General features: G+C 38.2%; 2 protein-coding genes across 2 annotated transcripts in view; one reads left to right on the top strand and one right to left on the bottom strand.

The window, feature by feature from the left end:
- OCA2 (OCA2 melanosomal transmembrane protein) overlaps nucleotides 1-21,145 on the top strand; it is a 190,400-nt gene that overhangs the window by 45,527 nt on the left and 123,728 nt on the right. The window contains exons 4-7 of the mRNA XM_071746616.1: nucleotides 8,785-8,883; nucleotides 9,474-9,656; nucleotides 13,102-13,159; nucleotides 13,930-14,002. Coding sequence (XP_071602717.1) covers nucleotides 8,785-8,883; nucleotides 9,474-9,656; nucleotides 13,102-13,159; nucleotides 13,930-14,002 — 413 coding nt within the window. The remainder of the gene's footprint in view (nucleotides 1-8,784; nucleotides 8,884-9,473; nucleotides 9,657-13,101; nucleotides 13,160-13,929; nucleotides 14,003-21,145) is intronic.
- LOC139797453 (magnesium transporter NIPA2-like) overlaps nucleotides 1-21,145 on the bottom strand; it is a 286,983-nt gene that overhangs the window by 237,969 nt on the left and 27,869 nt on the right. The window lies entirely within an intron of this gene.

Genomic DNA, 21,145 nt, shown 5'->3' with positions numbered 1-21,145 from the left:
ATGAGGAAGTAATGTTTGGAAGGACTTGTTCATAGTTCTTTTTAATCACCATTGAATAGCTTCTTTGGTTAAAGTCTTCTGTACTAAAAAGAGCTTTCATGTAAGAGCAAAGAAAAAATGTGTGAAAAACGTACTTTTTGGTATACTATTATAGATGTTATTTATGTGTGGCTTATAGGTTATTTAGCAAAGGAATCTTTCTGTTAAATCAAAGTTAATTCTCTATGTTCCTTGAATAGTCAATATGGAAGATGGGGGGGTCTGAATATGATTTCAAGAGGTCTGTCCCCTGTCAGACTTCTAGCTGGCAAAAGTCACATGAATAATCTCAGTGCCCCATGCTCAGCTGCAAGCTGAAAAGGAAAACTTAGTATCTTCATTACAATCAAATAATAGGAAAAATTGTTATTACGGGAGGACTTCTTATTAATTATTACTATTTCATTATAATGACAAATACCAATTGCTTTGTCAATTTGTGTTTTTTCACTATATGATTGTTATATCCCTTCCAAAAATTATTTTTTAATCTTAAAATTTTACTGCTGTTTATTCTTTGCCTGCTCTGAGTACTGTGTTGCATGCCCTATCTTTGGAGTGAATTTTAGGATTTGTTTCTGAGTCCAGCTCACTAAGATCAGGATCTACATAAAGGATATACTAGTTATCCTAGTGATATTGTGATAACTTAAGGGAACCCAACTATTTATCAGATAAGATGGTACTTGAGCTTGACTTGTTTCATTTTACTGGGACCAAAGGAAAAATGCAAGTTCCAGCAAGCTTATAATAGCTGGGTTCCATCATGTTTTCTTTTTAAAATGAAAGCTCAATGTGATGACAAATTGAGTTGCCTTCACCTCGTCTCTTTAACACCTCACCAGGCACTGAAATCAGTCACATTTTTTTCAAGTTAATGAGCTTTTGTGTGCATCTGTCTGGCTTTTGTTTTTTTTTTTCCTTTTTTTTTCCCCCTTTTGATGCTTAAAAAAGAAGAAAAATAGATTCTCTGTGACCTCATCTTTCAGTACAGATCACTAATTACTCTTTTCAGTCTCCAAAACTGAGTAGCATAAGAGTATGTTACAAGACTATGCAAGACAAGAAGAATAAGTAAAGTGTAACAACTTCTCAGTACATTGCTTGGATTAAGGAAAATTATATCAGAATAATTACTTCCCACCATTGTGTAAGAAAGTGTTCTGTCATCTGGAAAGTGGTCAGTGGTCTTTTAAGGGTGCTCCATTTTTCTCTACCACCCAAAAACTCATCTGATCTGAAAGTGCATTTTCATACTTCAGCATATATTCCCCCAAACCTTTGAGACTACAAGATAATATCACTGCAATACTTGAAGAATGACCTTCTTTAGAGACACTCACATCATCCATTTGTTTCTCAAACTTATCCTTCTGTTTGGCTTTCCATCATCCAAGTGCCTCATGTTATACCTTCAAAAGAGTATGGTCAGATAGAAACTTATAACATTTATAAACTGACATCATTGGACTTACCTCAAAGACTACAAAAAAAGTGTGAACTTACCTTTATGTATCATAAATTCAGTTATCATCAGAGTTGGTTAAAAGCACGTCATGAATGCCAAAGAGAATTGCTGGCATTTAAAAGCCAGGCTTGCAGAGTAAGCCACAGAATTACAAGTGCAGCCATGCTCAAAGTGCTGCTGATAAATTGCCTTATTGTAGCAGATTCATTTCTCAATATGGCCTGCAACATTTGAGAATAATTCCTCCTAAGAGGTTATCTGTATAATCCATGGAGAAACTGGGCTTCTGGAGCTTGGAGCACTACCAACACCCATCTACTGCCGACTATTTTGAATTTGCAGCTTGCTGGCAGTCGCCAACAGCTAAACAGGTTTGGCAGCACCTGCTCCTGAAATGTATTTTCTCCTTTAGATTATCTGCATTTTTTGCATGCTCTCTCCTGTAGTTTTCCAATTTTCTCTGCTGAAGCAGAAAATGGAGAGGAGGAAGCAGCAGTTCAGCTTTCTTAGTGCGACTTCTTAGTCCTCCAAGGGGTAGACTTTTTAGTCCTGTCCCTTCCCTGTGACCCTGCTGGGTTGTCATGAGGCCCTGGGATGAACTTGTTCTCTGTCCCCATCCCACCCCTGCTCCCTCTCTGAATGCTCTGAGGAAGACCCTGGTTCAGGAGGGCACAGCCTTGCCAAGAAACACGACCACCCTATGATCCTGGCTCTCTCCTGCCAGGCAGCCACCTCTCATGGCACCCTGACAGAGGAATGAAAACTATGTGGAGAACAGCTTAGTACTCTCAGGTAGGGTCAGAGGAGCTTCAGGGCAGTACTACAGGACTAAGTACTTTCTGTAACTTCACTCACAGTGGGGTCCTCCTGCGTGTAAGTTTTTAACTATGTCCCAATGTCTTCCTGATGGAAGCTTCCTATGACAGAAGGCAAAGACTCCTTAGGAAAAACAGCTACCAAATCCTGGAGTTTTGTTGTTGTTGTTGTTGTTGTTGTTGTTTTTTGGGGTTTTTTTCTTTTTTTTTTCAGGGAAGTACAATATCTGTACAAAGCATTTAGATTCAAAAAGGGGAAACACATGAAGCACTCTATTTTCCAAGCTATTTCTGAATTTAAATGTTGCCCTACTTCTTAAAATAGCAGAATATAGCACAAGTGAAGGAGGAGAGATCATTACCACATGGCCTTGCAGGACACAATCACTCTCCAAATCCAGCAAAAGGGAATGAGGAAAACACATTGTGTATGTCCTTTTAAAGGAACCATTTCTGTCTTGGCACATACTTCACAACATCTTTCTTGAGCACATTCTTTCTTTGCCTGGGATCTTGGCATGTTAGATGCTTCTCAATATGAGACCTGCCAGATGGCTGTGACTCTTGCAGTGTCTTGCTGTCAGGTAGTGCCATCACAGTGGTCCTCTGGGGAATCCTGCACAGCCCTGACTAGCTGAAAATTAGGAAAGTCAAAGAGAAGATGAGCCTGTATTAAGTAATGCTTTCATTGCTAAATTTCTCTGACATCTTAATGGTGCATGCTTTTAAAGGGTCTAGAGGTTATTTGCTGATTTAGTTGAAGCTACAAAAAAACTGTCATCAGAAAATGTCTGGAGCCTGTTTAGAGATGTCAACACTGCAGTCATTGATCTTTCCCTTGACTCTCAGTGTATCAGTTGACCCGACTTCATTTATGATGGGCAGTCATACCAGCTCTCCCGTGAGGAGCACTGCTACCACTGAGGAGAAAATGTGTTGGGGGGGCTGTTTTATTGTATAGACACATAAACGTCATAATAATGTTGATGGATATATATGTACAGCTGATGTTGGTCAGCCCAGTTTGTGCCTTGTAACAGTTGTTCAAAACTGGACTTTATCAGACACTGATAAATACCCAGTCTGGTGAAAGAGTATAAGAATGTGTGTCAAGTGCAGTCAGAAACTGCAAAGTTGTTTTTTTTTTTTAAAAAAACATCCCCCTCTCTATTTTTCAGTTAATTTCTGCGCTGTTCTTGTTTACAGTTATACTAAAAGTAATGAGTTCAGTATATATGGTTTGTATAAATTTTCTCTGGTCAGGGAAGATGATGTTTCTGAAATTAGGCTTTGACCTATAAGAATGTAGAAATGATAAATTAAAGTCTTACAGGTGTTAGCTAGTCTCTCCTGCATGATTAATTATTTCTCATATTCTCACTCTGACCTTCTCCTTTAGCAAATTTTGCTTAGATTTTTATTGTATTTTTTAATGAACTCTTGGCTTTGTACTATTACCTGACTTTTGTTTACGAAGCAATCTCACACAGTGGTTTTGGTGAATACTAATTCAAGGAAGCATGGCAAGCTTTTTTTTCCCGAAGAACTTCAGCTTTCAATTTTTTATTTAGTGAATTTTCCAGTAAGTTATGTTCAAAACTGTTGATGTTCTTGCATAGTATATATGCTTCCATGTTCACCTCTTCTTCCTCTCTGAGAAAATCCTTTCCATGGATGTGAGAATTTTTGCTTTCTGTTGTCATAGAAATAGCTTTTTACTGTTAGTTGTGTGCACAATGTAGCATGTGGGAGATAAAGCATTATATTAGCTGATGTTTGAAATGTATATTTTTATTATAGGGAGTAAAATTTTAATGGATTTTGTGGCATGATTAATCTTTTCACTATAGGGTTAAATAACAGGTTCCAGTGAAATCTACTGATTATTTTGTTTGTAAGATAACTTGGATGAATATAGTCTTTTCTTTCCCAGCTTTTTGTAGGATGATTACTTTTTTTATGTCCTCTGCTGTAACAGATCTGGGATTGAAAGGCTGCTCAGTGCTGAACAACAGCTCCTACAACAGAGTCTTTTTTGCATGTATAAAAACATTGGGAAGTGCCTGAAAATGTGGTCAGGAAGCAGGTCTGGTTCTCAGTGGCAGGAATTGAGCTCCTTCTTTGGACTTCCCCAAAAGTCTGATGAAGACTAGAAGTTATCACCTGCAGGTAAAGGGAAACAGGGGTGTATTGCAGATGGAACCTGCAGCACTCTTCAGCTGTAGATTCTGAATAACATCCAAGGTGTCATCAGACCATCAGCAGGAGCAACTGGAGTCTCTCACATCTTTTCCTTTCTTCTCCTACTCTCTCTGTACCTCTCCACCTGGCCTGGATACGAGGGGGAGCCTTCTTCTCCTTATACTGTCTGAAGGAATGTAGGAGGTTGCAGGGTGTCTCTCTCCTGTAGAGAAATACAAATTGCCACCAAATAGCATGAACCTTGCTCATCTGTAGGAGCAGTGGCACAGCCACAGGCTGTGGGGCTTCTGCAATAGATATCTGGGACTTGCATTTGGGGCTTTGTCTTTTTTAATGCTGTGGGTGAGATCCTTCTCCAGCTGCTGTCAGGCAAGTGGGACCTTTGTCTCTGGACACCTCTGTTACCTGGTTCTGTCATCTGGGGTGTGGACAGCCTTGCTGTCCACATTAGCTCTGTCCATATTAGCTCTTCCTCTGAGTTACTGTGGAGATAGTCAGAAATTATAATTGCTTTAAAGATTAAGGATGGGAAAGAATGACTTTGACTGCAAGTAACTAGCTCAGAAAACACTTCCTTGGAACAAACCTATACTCCTGCAGAGAGAGCCAGAATCTGTATACATGTCTGTCACAGCAGTAGCCGAGTGGTTAAGAACACAATCTTCTGTTTGAAAGATTTATCTTAATTAAAAAAAAAACATGCACAGCTGTAGCAAATGTGAAAATTAATGTGGACACAGCAGTGGTTGTACAGGAGGCAAGACACACTCTTCTTTTTCTGATGTCAATTCTACATGGATTTTTCTGTATGAGTAGTGCTTTGTAAGTCTTTAAAAAGTCCTTGTCAAATACTTTTTCCCACAGCTTTTGGTTCTAATTTTCCCACATCACTTTTGAATCAAAGAGAAATGACATTGTTATTTTTTTGTCTGTGAAGATCTATGTGCATATCTACATATTAATGTTTACATTTGCAAATGCAATTATTTCATGTCTCTTTTCATATTTGATGTATGAAAGGCTAAAAATTTTTGAGTGTGAACCATGAGAGAAGAACAGGGAACACAACTGGTGCCCAGCTTACCATCTCCTCACCTGCACATAGTATAATACAACTCCAGAGCAATCTTCTCATCCTAGGAATGGGCCTATAAACAATAGGCTAATGAGGCTGACCTGATGATTAGATCCTTGGTAATGTTGCTGAATTGCTCAGTAGAGATAGAACACACTCCATTCTAGCAGGTTAGGTATAGCCAAAGTTTCTAGCTCTTTTGATTGTAAAGAAATATTCAAAGTGTAATTGTTCCTAAGTTTTGAAACGGGTCGCTCTGTTTTCTTTCCTTTATTTACACAGTGTCATAATTGCCATCCACTTGCAGAACCAAGGAGCACCAATAAATAAATGATGCTAAGAAGGTTTTTGAGCACTGCAGACTTGCTTCTATAATAGCAAGAGGGTCTTTGGGCCTTCCTAGATTTGCTTGCAGATGATCTCTGTTGTCTTTTGATGAAGTGGATGACAAAATCTCAACAATCGTATCCCTGCAGAACTGTGACAGGATCAGAGGGGCTTACATTAGACCCTCCTTTTGGGGATGACTTGAATTTTTATAATCTATGCTGGTTTTTTCATTATGTTTTTACAACTTTTCTTTCCAGAGCTTTCAGCCTTCAAGATTCTTTTATGCCCTAATTAGCTTTATTGTTTATTTTACTCTCATTCTCTAATTAGAGTAATCACATCATGGAGGAGTTGAAGCTCTTCTGCTTTTTATCTAATTATTTTTGTTTTCTCAAGCTGTTTCCTGTTGCTTATTTTTATCCATGTGTTTTTACTCTCTACAAATTGATGTTGTCATGTACTAATTGTTTTCACTTTATCTGAAGATCTGTTCCATTTTTACTGCGTTGGCCATTCTTGGCAATTTGTGAAGCTGTACAGTTCCATTTAAAAGTGGCAAGATCTTTAGCAGCAAGTGGGAATAACAAATGTGCAAAGAGAAAGTGGAGGTGATGCCTTCAGCTAGCCTTCTGGATCTTTCACCTCAGGTTCTCTCATTTAAACCACTTTCAGCCAATCTTTTATCCTCTCCTTCTGGTTGCCATTGCTGTAGTTGCTTTGCCCTGTATCATTCTTTGCACTTACAGTAGTGGTGAAGACCTGCTGAGTGCAGGATTGTCAGTAGGTATGTACATACCTGTGTAACACAAAGTAGTATTGGTACCCATGTCTAAAAACTAGAAAAAATGGAAATTTTTATAGAAAGCTTTCTGGTTACTATTGTCAGATTTTGCACATGTCCCAGGACAAAAAGAAAAAAAGCGTGGAAAGGTTAATGGTTATGCAAAGTGAGGTTAGGGCAGGACAGAATATTGTATGTATGTATGTATTAGGAGCCTATTTTTGTGTGTGTGTGTGTGTGTACCAAGTGACAGTATTTTGATAAACTGCAGAAGCAGCTAATCAATCTTTGCATGAGTTAAATTTCCAAATGTTCAAGGTCCAGCATCAGAATTTGTACTAAAATCACCATCACTGGATGCAAACTTTCAATGTAGTGAGATACTGGCATTAGCCAGGGCCATAACAGTGGTGCTCAGTGGGCACACATTTAAAGTCCTGATAGTGTTTTTTGCTATAATTGTGGATGCCATTTTGTATAAAGCTCTCAGCAATCTTTTGCATGTAAAGCTATGATAAGATTAGCACTTGCTTCAAAATACTGGTGTTTCTCCACATACATTTTTTGTGTGAATAGTATTGCATTTAAAAAAGGAAGTACTTCAATACCTTCAGTGTGCAATCATCTCTCCACAGATGAAGTGTCAGTGCAGTGTAGCAGCTGAATTGTAACCCGACCAACATTTGACCTGAGGAACAGGATAATTCAGTCTCTCTAACTCAATCATTCTCTTATGATAGAGTTTGAACGAGGACTGGGGCAACTCAAGGCTGAAGTAACAATATCCCATTGCTCCACACCTAGCATGGCTTCTGAATGATAACACTGCTAAAGAAGCAAGCTGACACATTTAACTGGAGGTTTTAATTTTAAAAAAGACTGAGCTCATGCATATCTCTACAAATTGCAAGAAATGTCACAATCTTACATTGTGTTTTAAAGTTAAGTATACAGATACTTCTTTTAGAACTGGCCTTACATTTAGAAGATTGAATTGCCAATCACCTTTGAATATTTATTTATTTGTCTAGGTTTTTATAATTTCTTTCCCCTCACACTCTAACAATAGCAGAAGTCATTTTAGGTTTCCTCTAAGTGTCTCTGGGACCCATGAGATCTGTTAACTGTATTTCTAGCAGATTTATTCAGGACTTTCTGGTGGTGGGTGGCCACAATTGTGAATGGAGTAAATCTGAGTGCATCTGAATAGTGGCAGTGTTGATGGGAAATGGTGCCTGCCTGGGAAAAAGCCAGCCTTGGAGAGTGCTCTAAAATAGCTCAATTGTTTAATCCTGCCCCAAAGTAAGACCCCTGTGATTGTGCTTGATTCTCTTCAGCTGTTTCTTCAGGTTTGGGATTTATATTTTAGCAAAAAGGCTTCTAAACAATGCTAAGCTGCAATATGGCAAGAAGTAGCTAACTGCCTTATAATTATCTGCAGCACCAGGCCGAAGACTTGACAGAAACCCTTTGAGGGTTGTACTGCAGGAATGAAGTACTTCAGATAAAGCTTTCTTCCACAAGACAAAGGGTGCTGCAATTGTTGTAGAAAGTAGTAGGTTTCGGGTGATCCATGTCTCAAATTACATTTGTGGGACAGAGTTTATCCTATTATTTAATGTTTTATGAAGAATGTTATTATGAACTATACATTCATATAGTATATATAGTATATAGTACATATACTAATATATATAGTGTATATATATAGTGTATATATACTATATATGTTAGTATACTGATATATAACTACTTACCTTAAGAAATTACAGTGCAGCTGTTCCTCTGTAAATTTAGGTGTCTAAAATTTAAACATGTGAGTGTGAATTAAGTGTCTCATGAACTACTGGTATTCAGGGGGATTTTAATTGACTACTAGGAAGTAACTGCAACAATTAGTTAAAGCTTAATGAAAACCTTAATTTAAGTGAACATCATAAAGAATATTTAACTAGTTTCATGCACTTGTAGCAAAATATTCTGTAGAACTTTAGTGAGTGAAACTGCAGGCTTACTGTTTTTGTTTTCTTTTTTTGTATGTTTGTTTGTTTGTTTGTTTGTTTTTTCTCCAAAGATATCACTTCAATTTTTCCAAGTTATTCAGCCTAAGGTCAAAAACCAGCGGCTTTACAGAGAGGACACCACTGCTGAAGGCTTCCTCAGAGGAAAGTGGGTGAGTTTCTTTCATTTTACTTGAATTTTTTTTTTCCTAAGCTCTTTTCTATTTAATTGTGCATGGTTCATTCTCATATTCTGACACCAAATCTGCTGGGAAATAAAGTGAACAGCAGGGTCTGTAGGCAGAGAACTATTCTGGAGAACCCTGAGTGGAAAGAAGAAGCTGTAAAACTGGGGAAGGGAAGGATGTAAGGTCTGAGGTCAAGGTGGTTAGAGATCCCTAAGGACAGGCAACTGCAGGTCGGATGCTCTTAGTTCCTTTATGCAGTGTTGTATCAGGTGCACTGAAAGACACAGATGACCTATGGAAGGGGTTTACACACCAAATGCTGAGGTATATCTGCATCAGAGACCTGGTTCTCCCAGGTACACCTAAATCTCATGGGATCTTTGTTTTTGCTCCCCACTCTACACAGCCAGATCACCAAGGGGAGCACAGCCTGTACTGAATAAATCTCTTTCTCTGAATTTTTCCATTAAAGTCCCTCAGAGTTTACTTAAGCATATGCAAGGTCAGTTGCATCTATTACCTGTTGAAATAAACAACTATTTTGTTTTATTATGTCTCCTGAAAATCTGTGACAGGTGGCAGTCCGTTGGTTTTCATAATCCAGATTTCACCACAGATGATGATTCATGGGACAGCTCTGCAGAATTTGAGCAAATGTTTCAAAAGGGAAATGAAATCACAAGTTGGTCCAGATCTGCTTCTGAGAAATATGAAATCTTGGACAACCTTCATGTCAAGTTCAATTTATCAAAGATGAGGTCTGAATTCAGACATCCCTTTATTTCTTTTTCCATATTTATATATATTTTTTTTTACTTTTTTATTTTCTGCAGAGATTAGCTTTTAAGTATAGATGACTAGAAAATGATTTATTTTCTGCAAAGGGATAAAATAACACTCCATACTTACGGCATACCTTGCCATTGATAGTTTATAAATATGAAATGGATTTGGTGAAATGGATTACAACCTCTAACTATTGATCATAGCTCCTTCTTACAAGCACCTATTTCATATTTGTAATTAAATACCTTCTATACTGCTTTTAACATTTCTTTGAAACCATTTCTTCAAAGCCCCTTGGTTGATTCCAGATTTATTCTTCAGTGTTTTGTTTCTTTTATGTAATACTTCACTTTAATTAAAATAAGTATCTAACAGAGTCTGCCTGCAGTCATTATAGTAACTTCTCACGTGTAGACAATGTAAAATCTGAGCATTTTTCTGTCTTTATGTACATTAATATATTTAATTCTTTACCTCAAGGTTTCATCATTTCCTACTAGTTTAGTTTGGCCTCTGCAGGTAGCTCTGCAGTGACACGTGGAGGCCAGCCCTGCACCTGCACATCTTCTTCTTGATCCGCAGAGCCTTTCCAACAAGATGTCCCAATCCATATGTTTTCTTAGCTCCTCACTTCACAATTGTTTTCCTCCTTTCATTGTGCATATGGTGTTGTGTGGAGTTGCTGCTCTCCTGCACTGCTGCTGAGCAAATGGAGCAGGGGTATTTAAATTGCTGCAATTAGTGCAGCACGAGCAGATGGGAAGGAGTTCAGCAGGTGTCTTCCTTCCCTCTTGCAGTAACTTTCCCTGGCATTTGGTGGAACAAAGGCATCAAGGGAGACTGGAGGATCCATTGTTTCCAGTACAGCATAGGTTTATAACTCTGCACATTTCTCTAGCAGATCTTCCTGTGATACATTTTCGTTGCTATAGCGCTGGTTGTACGTAGGGCTCCGGCTCTCTGGCTGCTGGAAATCAGCATAACTCTAGCAAGAGATTAAATGCAGCTGGCTGCCCAGCACCATGCAGATAGGACTAAAAGTCATTTGGTTTAGCACAGGGCTTGAAATCCTTCATCGATTTATACTTTATGCATTTCCAATTGAAGGCAAATAGGATTGTGCTGGACGCGTATATGTCAGCCCAGGATTTGGCACGGGGTTTGTACTTGCCCCATCGTGCCAGACTAGTGCTGTAGGAGGAGACAGATTGCAAACCATGGGTGAGTCAAAGGCTGATCACTTCTCAACTGTAAGCTGCTAAAAGCCCTACTTCCCTAATACAAAATGCCATCAAAAAAACAGACAGGAGGAAAAGAAATAAACATCTCCAAAAGCTTTTCTATTATAACTTGCCAGTTCTGTTGTATGACTTTCTGGTTTTTATGGAGAAGTGGTCATGAATTTATAATACTGAATGCATTTTTATTTCTCTTGTGTTTTAAAATTAAGCTATTGGGGTTTATCATATCAATAATAATAATTCGAATTATTACTACTAGAAATGATAATTTGGAGGTACAAGGAGAAAATGTCAAGTACATTAAAACTAAGCCACCTTAGAATGGGCTCTAGTAATTCCTAAAAGAATAAATTCTCAAAAATACCAAATTAGAACTTTAGTGTAGAGATGGGAAGAAGAGACAAGCAGGACAGTGGATGCATGACTAAGCTGGCACTAGGTATTTTCCATAAATCACAGAGTACCCTGAGAAGTTAACAAGTTAGGAGTTGCTGATAATGGATTTTGTTGTCTCTATCTTCACAGCTTTATTATCCTGTTGTCTCTCTATGCAACATTAGTTTTTTTTTCAGTAGAGAAGGGCTACCAGTCATTTCTGGAAGCCACCTAATTGGCTTCCCCTCTTCTTCCACCTCCTTGACTTTTTCATGTTGTGTGAAGTTGCTACCACTTGTATTTTGGACATCTTATAGTCCCTTTGTACCTGTGTGTCTATGGCAACATTTTTATTAGTGCTGGTTGTTTTTTTTTTTGGTTTGTTTTTTTGTTTGTTTGTTTGTTTTTAACACCCTGTTTGGGGGACTCAAAAGATGATAGGATCTTTAGAAAATAATGTTTCTATAAAATGGGTCTTGAGTCACTCATAATTCTTTCAGTCAATGCACTTGATTTAGGGACTTGTTTCCAGTGTGATTAAAAAATTATTTCTGACTCTTTTCAGACTACTCTGCCTTAATATTTTGTTCTATTGCATCTATCAATGCAGCTATTTATTGCACTGTTCCCTTCTCAACTAATTATCCTACTGACTTGAAATGTTTTTCCTCTTGCTTGTCATCAGGCTTAAATCAATCCTTACATTTGTCATTTTGTCAGAAGTCAATGTTTGAATATTTACTTTCGAAAAAATGGGATGAAAACATCAATGCCTTCAATTACTGAAAAAATGTAATTATGGCAAATCACCAGAAAGAGATCTGTAAATTAAGACATCTGTGTAACAAACTGATGGGAAGCAAGAAACTAATTAGTTAAGAGTTGCATTTTACAGTAAAATAAAAAATTCGGTACTACAAAAGTGCTAAACCTTAATATTTGTTATTCAAGAGCATGGAGTTTTAAACATCCTCATTATAATTTAGTGTTATTCTTGCTTAACCCACTCAGACTAAGCTCTGACACTTAGAAAACTTGATAGCATCAGATCCCTGTTACTCGGTTTAATTGCAACTACTTACAAGAGACTTAGTTAAAAGCAAAAGTACAAGACAGAAAATCACCTTTATCCTGGCCCAAACCAGGACAATCCCCAAGACTGGGCATTCCCTCAAAAGGTGCAGGTGTTCCATGGAAAAAAATACCTAGTTTTGCTAGTTGGTTTTTCTGAAGAAGCTCATGAAGTGCATTTGGCTTGAAAAGGCACTGTTAAAACCAGGAGATTCGTAAAGCTTGTTCTCATCTTCAAAGTGTCAGTCCCCAGCACCTTTTAGGATGGATGTTAGAATTCCAGTTTTGAGGGATTTATACACCACCCCTCTCTGCAACAAGCTGTGCTTTCTGCTGGGCTGTGCCCCCATCCCCACTGTGGTGATGCTCCTTTGCCTTCCTGGGAGAGACCAGGGTGAGATGCTGGGGCTGCAGGTCTGTTGAGAGGAGGCAGTAGCAGCAGAGAAGGGGCTCCAGGTCCCAGCATCAGCTCATGCTGCAACCCAAGGAGTAAAATCCTCCTTCCCATGTAATGAGACCTGGCTGGTAGCAGATGTGGGGCAGGAGGCTCATGTAGTCACATAGGCTTGGCAAGATCCCACTGACCCTGCCTAGTGGTGTGTGTATTCTAATGTGGTATCACCCATATGTGCTTACCATGATGTTTCTGAAATGTCAGAGTTATTAAGAGAACACAAAAGATTTATTTTAAACTAGCCATATAGTAAATACATGCTTCTTTACCTTTCAGATGCTGTCTAAAATTCCTTAAAGTTTCAGGCCTTTTTGTCATTGTAGTTGTCTGCTCTGTAAGTATTGAATTTGGAACCCTTCCCTTCCCCACCTCCCCAGTTTCTTAGAATTAGTTCAAAATGAGATGTGATATTTGGTCTTAGCTAATGAATAGATGTCTTTAAGATGGTAAAAATGAAAATACTGTGAAGGACCTTATACCTAATCAGATTACTGTTTGCTGCACTAGCCGCCACCCTGGACAATGTGGTAAGGTAAGCAGCTGAGTTTCAGGAGGCAGCTTTAATGTGAATTTGTGTATTCTTTACTGCTGCTGGTTGAATTTAGAATGAATCTTTAGATACTGGCTGACACCTGAGGATGCTGGAGAGGATGCATCATCAATTGCTACAAAAGGCCATAGTGGGTTAGGCAGCTCTGTACCAGGGCTGCCTGGGTGCTTCCTTCCCTTACCAAAACTTTCAGTATCAGAGAAATTGATTTCAAGTCTTGAGGAATGTTTAAAAATGCTTGAATTTATCCTCTTTAACTGCTGTGGTTGTTGCCTTCCATATAGATCCTTAAGATTACCCTAAGAGGTACTTTGATAAAATACATTGCCTTTGACTTATGCCAAATCTCTTTGGCATAAGTCTGTGAAGAAATCCCACTCCTCCCTGTTAAGTATTTCAGCTCTGGTGGAAATGTACCTGAAAGTACTGAAAGCAATTTTACAATTTAATATACAGTTTGAACGAGTCTCATTTATGTATTTGAGATGAATTTAATAGGTTTTTTTTCAGTTTTTGTGTTAGTAATGCATGTCTGTTTTTTGTCCTTGCCCTAGATTTTATTTGGCATTTATCCAGACCAAGGTATTTCCTGGCAGATGTTGGCAGTATCACCTGCGGAAAACTTCTGTATCCTTCTTTCTCTGAAAAAAAGGGGAACTGAAGTTTCATTGATGAACTGGTGGAAATGGTTGGAGTTTCCTGCCTTATACTTTGAGAGGATTAGGTATCCTCAGAGCCTGGACTGCACGTAGACATGTCCTTTGCTACAGGCCAAAATTCTGCTTCCTATCCAAGTCATACTGGATAGCACCTATTTGAGGAAATTTCTGGTATCCATCCAGGCCCTGTGTCTAGTGTCTGTCTGCATGAAGCCAAAAGTATTGCAGAGCTAGTGGGATATTGTGTATACTTGGACCATGATGCTACTCATTCAAAAGCCAGAAATTAGATTATACATGGATATGTTTCCAGGACAGCTTAGCCCATCCATATGTATGGACCTATGGATCTGTAGATGTTTTTCAGTGGGAGTGCAGAGTCCTTTACAATTTTTCCGTGCAAAATTGATGAATAGTGAACTTAAGCCCACAAACTGACAAGAAATGTTCAGGAGAACAAGCAACGTAATAACCCAGAATAAAACATTCATTGCAGGTGAATGAAGTCCTAAATGTGAAAAGTCTTTGAGGGAGGAGCATTCATTCAGCAAACAAACAAAAACTTTTTCAAATAACTTACATTTCTTGTTCCCACTATATTTCTAGTTTAATCAGTCTGGTCTTCAATCTGCTTGGCTCTCGTTTCACTAGTGTTAAAAATAATTCACCTATAGATATTTCACAAGCTCCTGGGAGGTGTCTTAATGTTTTAAATGTTACTTTTTTTCTATTTCACTGGGCAGTTCCATTGCTTTCATCAGGAAGAGTCAATTACTAGCACTCTCACTGTTGAAACACAATATATTGGAACAATTAGTAGAGTAAATGAAAAAGTTAGTGCTTGAGGGCCATTTATAATTTGAAGTTGAGATTGCTTTTTGGAGGAAAACAAGTAAACACTTAGTAGGACCAATGAATATATCAGCTGTGAACTCCCATCAGTATCCTGTTTGCACCAATATTTTTTTCCTCCTTGAAGCTGTTAAAAACTCCTATTTAAGTGTGGTGTCGAGCAGCATCAGGGCTGTCATGGACCAGTTTGCCAAAGGAGAGGGGGTCTATTGCCACCCTCCTGCCAAAGCAAGGTTTTGAGGCCAAGATTTAATCAATTGCCATAGCATAACCTGAGAATTTGGTTTCTTTCCACAGGTTTTGGTTTGGAATTGTACACGTTGAATTGTGCATATTGAGCCTGCAAGCAGTTATTACTTTTGCTTGTTGCAGGGAAGTGCTGGGATTTGAGTACACAAGAGCATTCCCACATTTTACCTACCATGTCAGGATGCTTTGAGCCAATCATAACATAGAATTTCCCTTTCTTCCTTGACAAACCTGGAGCTGAACCTTCTCAATTTGTGCCATGTGTGTTGAAAACTGGATGTTCTGTGCCTGTGTTCTTACCTGAGGTCACTGAGCTGAGGAAAAATGTGGGAGAGGCAAGCAGCTCAGCAAAGCCCTGCTTGATTTTCAAGATGATGTGGTAATTCAAACAGGGGTAAGCTCACATGGTTGTCCTCCACCTTGTTACATAGTGAAGAAAGTATTCCCCTTTTTGGCTAGGCATGGATAATGTTAACCAGTGACACAGCAGTGTTGAAGATGTGATTTCTGCTGGCAGACAGACTGTAATATTCCCATGGACTTTAGGAGTCTGAATGTCTACAAGAATTCCATGGTAGGTTGGTAGGTGTGATGCAGCAGTCCTTGACACAAAACCCTTAGAAGTAATTATAAGAGACTGCTTTGGGTGGAAAATAAATCTCCTAGCTCATATGATGCCAAATTATGCCAATGAATGCTCATGCCTCAAAAGCTGTTAAGAAGTATGGAATGGGTACTAACCACTATATACTTTTTTACAATGTTTCTGCATACACTAAAACAAAAAAATTAGAAATATTTTTTAAAAAAGAATCCGGTGGTCCCCTTTGGATTTTTTTCTCCTTTGTCATCCCATGTCACTTAGGAATTTGCTTTTTTTCTGCCATGCCCATTAGAATTTGGGCATTAGAATGTCTCAGAGGAAGGACTTTCTGGCTGCTAGAAGAGACTAGCATCTGCTAGTAGGGGGGTGACCTGCTTTTCATATATCTCTTTAGCACTTTTCCACTTGCTCTGTTTCCTGTTTATGTTTCTATACCTTTTTCTCTTCCTTGGATTTACTCTGTTTTTCTTCCCACTGTCTATTAGTCCACCTGTATCTTCCTTTTTTTTTTCCCATCCCCATGGATACAAACCTGGCACGTAGCACTGACGTGTGCTGGCTGCAGTTTCTGAAAAGAAAATTTTGCCTCCTGTGAATTAATAGAAGCTCTAAGCTTTTTGAATCTGTAAGTTTTTGGTTTTTATTTTTGCTTTTCTTTTTTTGATACTGATTTCCCTTCCAAGCACTAGATTGAGATTTGGTGGATTTAGTATAGTTTTCCAAAACAACGGGAATACTGTTCCTTTTTGAAAAAGTTTGGTATTTGTTGGCTTATGAATTCTAATAGTCAGCTCTTTCCTGCCAGAAAGAAGTGCTGGTACTGAAGTCTGTCTAGAGAACTCTCTTGTGCAGGAAGCAAGGTGAAATACCCTTTTGATTTCACTTTGTGAAACATTCAGATCTTTGGCTCAAAGATTGTATGTTAAGTGGGAAGCACTAATAGGATGACATGCCTTTGGGAAGTGGGTTCTAAAAACATAAGAAGAGATATAGAGATACAGAGTCTGAATAAATTCCTATATTTCTTAGTTTAGTTACATGTACCTGTTCTATGACATGAACATTTTTATTTTTTGTAGCTATTTGACAATTCAAACCTCCAGGTAACCTGTCTACATTAACTAGTCGACCAAAGAGTTAGTGAGAATTATTTCTCTTCTTCACAACTTTCACAGGTTTTCAGATTTGAAGAATCTTCCGAAAGGCTAAATATGCTCTGTACTCATTCCTTCAATTCTAGTAACTTCTGCCCCGATCTAAACAAAATTTTAAATTTTTCTCCAGCAGAGGAGATCAGGCAGCTGTAGCAGAACTGTGCAGTATTTTTTTTGCATTGAACAAGGCTTTATGAAATTAAAAAGCAATAGGGATTTGTGGATGCTATTAAGGAATTATGCATTCAAAATCTAAGCTACTTCACTGTCATTTAAAGAAGTGTTGCCTTGATACAGTGCCTTTTCTTTCACTGTGCCTGATACAACTTTTACTATTTCTACACTTGTTAATAGTAGAAACACTTTCTTTATACAAGAAAAGGTGAATCTTCTTCCAACACATTTCTGTACAATGGGTTTCACAAGTACCTCACTGAGATGTGAATTTTCATCTTAACAATGTCCCTGACAACTGTATCAGCACCTGGCTTGTTTGCTTCCCTTCCAACCTCTGTACTTGTGCCAGTTCTTCTTGTAGCTGAGGGAAGGTTATATCAGCCTAGGTGAAAAAATTTTATTATCCTTTTTCAGACTGATTTCCAAAACTTCCTTCTGTTGGACCTGAAAGCTGCTAACTGGGGAGTGGATTTTGAATTTTTCCCAAGTTTGGCCAAGGAACCTGCATTTTTATAAATCCATTTAAAAGCCTTTCAGTCCTATTCTGATTGTTTGCTTTAAATGTTTGACATTTCCTCAGTAAAATTCTCGAAGCAAGGATTGACATTTTGCAAGGTCTCTATTTGCACAGCACCCACCGTGAAGGGTTCCTTACTCACTTGCACTTTGCAGGCAAAACAAAACTTAATGAAAATAAATCACCTCAAGTCATGGCTGAACAGGTTTATGGTCAGTCCACAAAACAAGAGATATCAAACTGGCAAGCTGTGGCCATTTTCACTGACTTACCTCCTTCCTTAGTAACTCCAAGAGATTCCATCACATCCAGTCAAGGATTTCAAATTCAGAATGTAGAAGATGTATTTCAATAGCAATAATATGTTGAAATTTACATCATAGATGAGGTGTCTCACTTCATTTGAATATGGTGGAACTAATTAGAACAATCCCACATATGGCAGTTGATGGGAAATTGATGGGAAGTCTAGACTGAGCAGACATAAGATGGGTAAATGTGCTGACCTTATTATAAAATATTTGCATGAGTCTGAATGATTGGTGCAATTGTGTTAAATATGGAGCAAGAAAAGGTGACCAGGTAAACTTGCAATCATGTCATTAGTAAGACTGAAAACAACCTTTCCTACTCCCTAAGCCAAAGGTACATACAGAAAGACAGACTGTGAGGGAAAGAATATGGTCAATTTTTAGTAGACTTTTCAGCTCTCTTGAAGGTCCTAAAAATGAATTCTTCTCCCAGGGAGCATAAATTAACTTAAGGAATGAAACAACCTCTCTAATCCCTTTCCCAGTGTTTCTTTAATTTTGTGACTCTAGTTCTCTCCTGTCCGACACTGCACCATCACTTTTCCTTGTAGAACATATTTAAAAATATTTTTTGTTTGTTGATGCTATTGGAAATGTACTAAACATTTTGGCCTGCTGGCAGTGTCCAAGCTGTGAAGTAGATGGATGAAGACCCAAACCACTTGAGGAGGCACGAAAAGAATCAGAATCTCAAGGCATCCTTCAGAAAATGCTGGAGAAAAAAAAGTGTATTAGGACTCACAAACTTCTAAAAGAAATGATGGAACACAGGGAGAAAGGATAAACCCAATGTTTTCCCAAAAATGGAACCAGATTGCTGACAAAGGGGGGGGGGAAGGGGATAGAAAGGAAAAAAGGAGAAAAGATATGGACGATTCTTCAGATGGGGAAACCTGTAGGTATAGAAAAGCAGATGGGTTGACTTGGAATATTGTGTTGGGCTTATGAAAAAAAATGTCATGAGCTACAAAAGGGGATAAGACAGAGTGATGCAGCAATAACCCCAGTTACAGACAACATGTAAAAATAGATGGAAAGAATCAGGCAAAATGCCTTCTTTAAAATGGTGAGATCCTAGAGAAACTAGCATAAGTGCCCTGGTTACAAATCAGGATCAACAGTATAAAAGTATAACAGACAGTTGGTGACAAATGGTATTCTCAAGTTACATTTTGCAGTAGACAGACCAAGTAACACAAGTAAATATTTAAGAAAGCATAAAGTCAGTCATCTGCATGCAAATATAAGTCTCTGCCAGTCATGGCTTTTCAGTTGGCTCTGTACATTCTGAATTTATGGCATGATGGAGGTTAGAGCAGGTACTCAGTATGTAGGGAGTGATTCATCTCAGCTACACCTGACTTAGTCATCCTAGGCTCTTTTTATAGTTAATAGAGGGAATGGGTCCTTCTCATGAGTGATTCCTCTTTGTGTGGTGGTCTAAAATGAAGCAATGAGTTCCATCTTAAAAACACCCTCTTTTCACTGATTTTAAGGGAGTAACCAACTCAGATGTAGACGCCTGCAGTACAGAAGGCAAATGAATACCAATTTAATAATTTGTCCAGCGTGTCCCATTCCGTCATGTTGTCTACATGAGCTACAAAAAACCCAAAGTGATTAGTATGCCTTTCAATGCCTTGTAGGAGTTGGAAACCAAGATCAGAAAAAAAACAGCTCTTAGTTTAGCTCTGTGCGGTGGACCTGGTCTGGTGCCAGATGTAAATACAGACAGCCACTGTGTAATGGTGCACAAAGCATTCACAAATGCAAATCCCTTGACAGGATAATTCACAGCAGTAATATAATTTCAAGAATGGAATGACACAAAAATGAGGCAGCTTAGTTGAAGTGGAATAAAAAATAACAGCTCTGGCTGTAAATCTTGTCAGGGACAATTTTTTGCTTTAAAGAAGCAGACTGGATGCCACGATATAAAAAAGTTTAGAAAAAATAATAATTTCCAGCATGGCTAACTTGCAGAGTAAAAATTAGTCTATAAGTGAAAAGAAGTTTTTTCCAAATGTTTGTCACATCTGGCTGATTAAAATATAGACGAAGTGATATTCTGGGAGTTTAAGGAAAACATAAAACCAAGATAAAGAAAACAAAAATATTCTGAAGAGTAGCCTATTAAAAAAATACCAAAACTTTTTTATTCACATAAGTGTGGCTGAAGTTTTTTCCTGATTTACTTTGATTTCACCTTTCATAAAGGCTGTGATCTGCTACAGTCTAACAATGGAATTATGACAGTCTCTAAATACTGTCTGAAGAAAGGTAACCCTGATAGGATTTAAGAACCTCAGTACAGACCAGTAAGGGCAGGGATGCTCAGAGAACTTTAACATCTGTATTGCTAGGGCTCTTTCTGATGGTTTTATAAATGCACAGAAAGGAATGAAAAAACATTAAACTATCCTCATCTTTGTAGAAGAAGAAGGAACCACTCTTCTTGAAAATAAGGTTTCTTTTTTCCCTCTTTAATTTTAAGCATCCTTTATAATAGCTCCTGAATGTGTCATCTGGATAATTACAGGACTTATTTTAAAGGTATCGCTTAAAAGGAAGTTACCATAATTATATGCACCTGAGGCTTTTCAAGACATAAATTACTGGCTACAATCCTAATAAAAAGCAGACTGTCAAGAGGTGTCCCAAATTGAGTTAATGACTTCAGGTCAGCAGGGCTTTTAGAAGGTATAATTAATGTTCTTAGTTAAAGATATAGATATAGTTCCAGTTGAGATTAATATTATGTATTAATTTGAACACAGAAAACTGAGATGCCAAATCACACTTAAAACCTTCAGAGCCAGGAGACCACCATTATAATTTTTATTTACCCTCTTTGAGGGCTGTGTTTGTAAATTCTCCTGACTGCAACTGCTCTTCTGACTTTTGCATCTGTGCTTTTCATTTTGCCTTTCCTGACTGATTCCTTGAAGTAAATAGATGCTTGGGAGGCTCATTCTTAATGAAAGGCATATGAGAGGCACTAATGGTACTTGCTGAGCTTGCAATGATAGGCATGGTGATCCTTACGTTACTTTGCAATGCACTGGCTACTCACCTGCCACCAGGTGCTTTTTTGGTTATTGTGAGAGACATCTCTTTTTTAGGTTCAGTTCTCCTTCAGGAAATGCAGACAGAAGCAACACCTATTTTTGAGATGAATGACTCCTGCATAAAGATGCCAAGTTTTCCTTCTTAGAGCCTGGTCTGACATGGTGGCCTTACTGGGTCT

This window comes from Heliangelus exortis, chromosome 1 (assembly GCF_036169615.1).
Source record: "Heliangelus exortis chromosome 1, bHelExo1.hap1, whole genome shotgun sequence".
In the NCBI taxonomy this organism is placed as follows: Eukaryota; Metazoa; Chordata; class Aves; order Apodiformes; family Trochilidae; genus Heliangelus; species Heliangelus exortis.
This window is presented reverse-complemented; position numbering and strand designations above follow the sequence as displayed.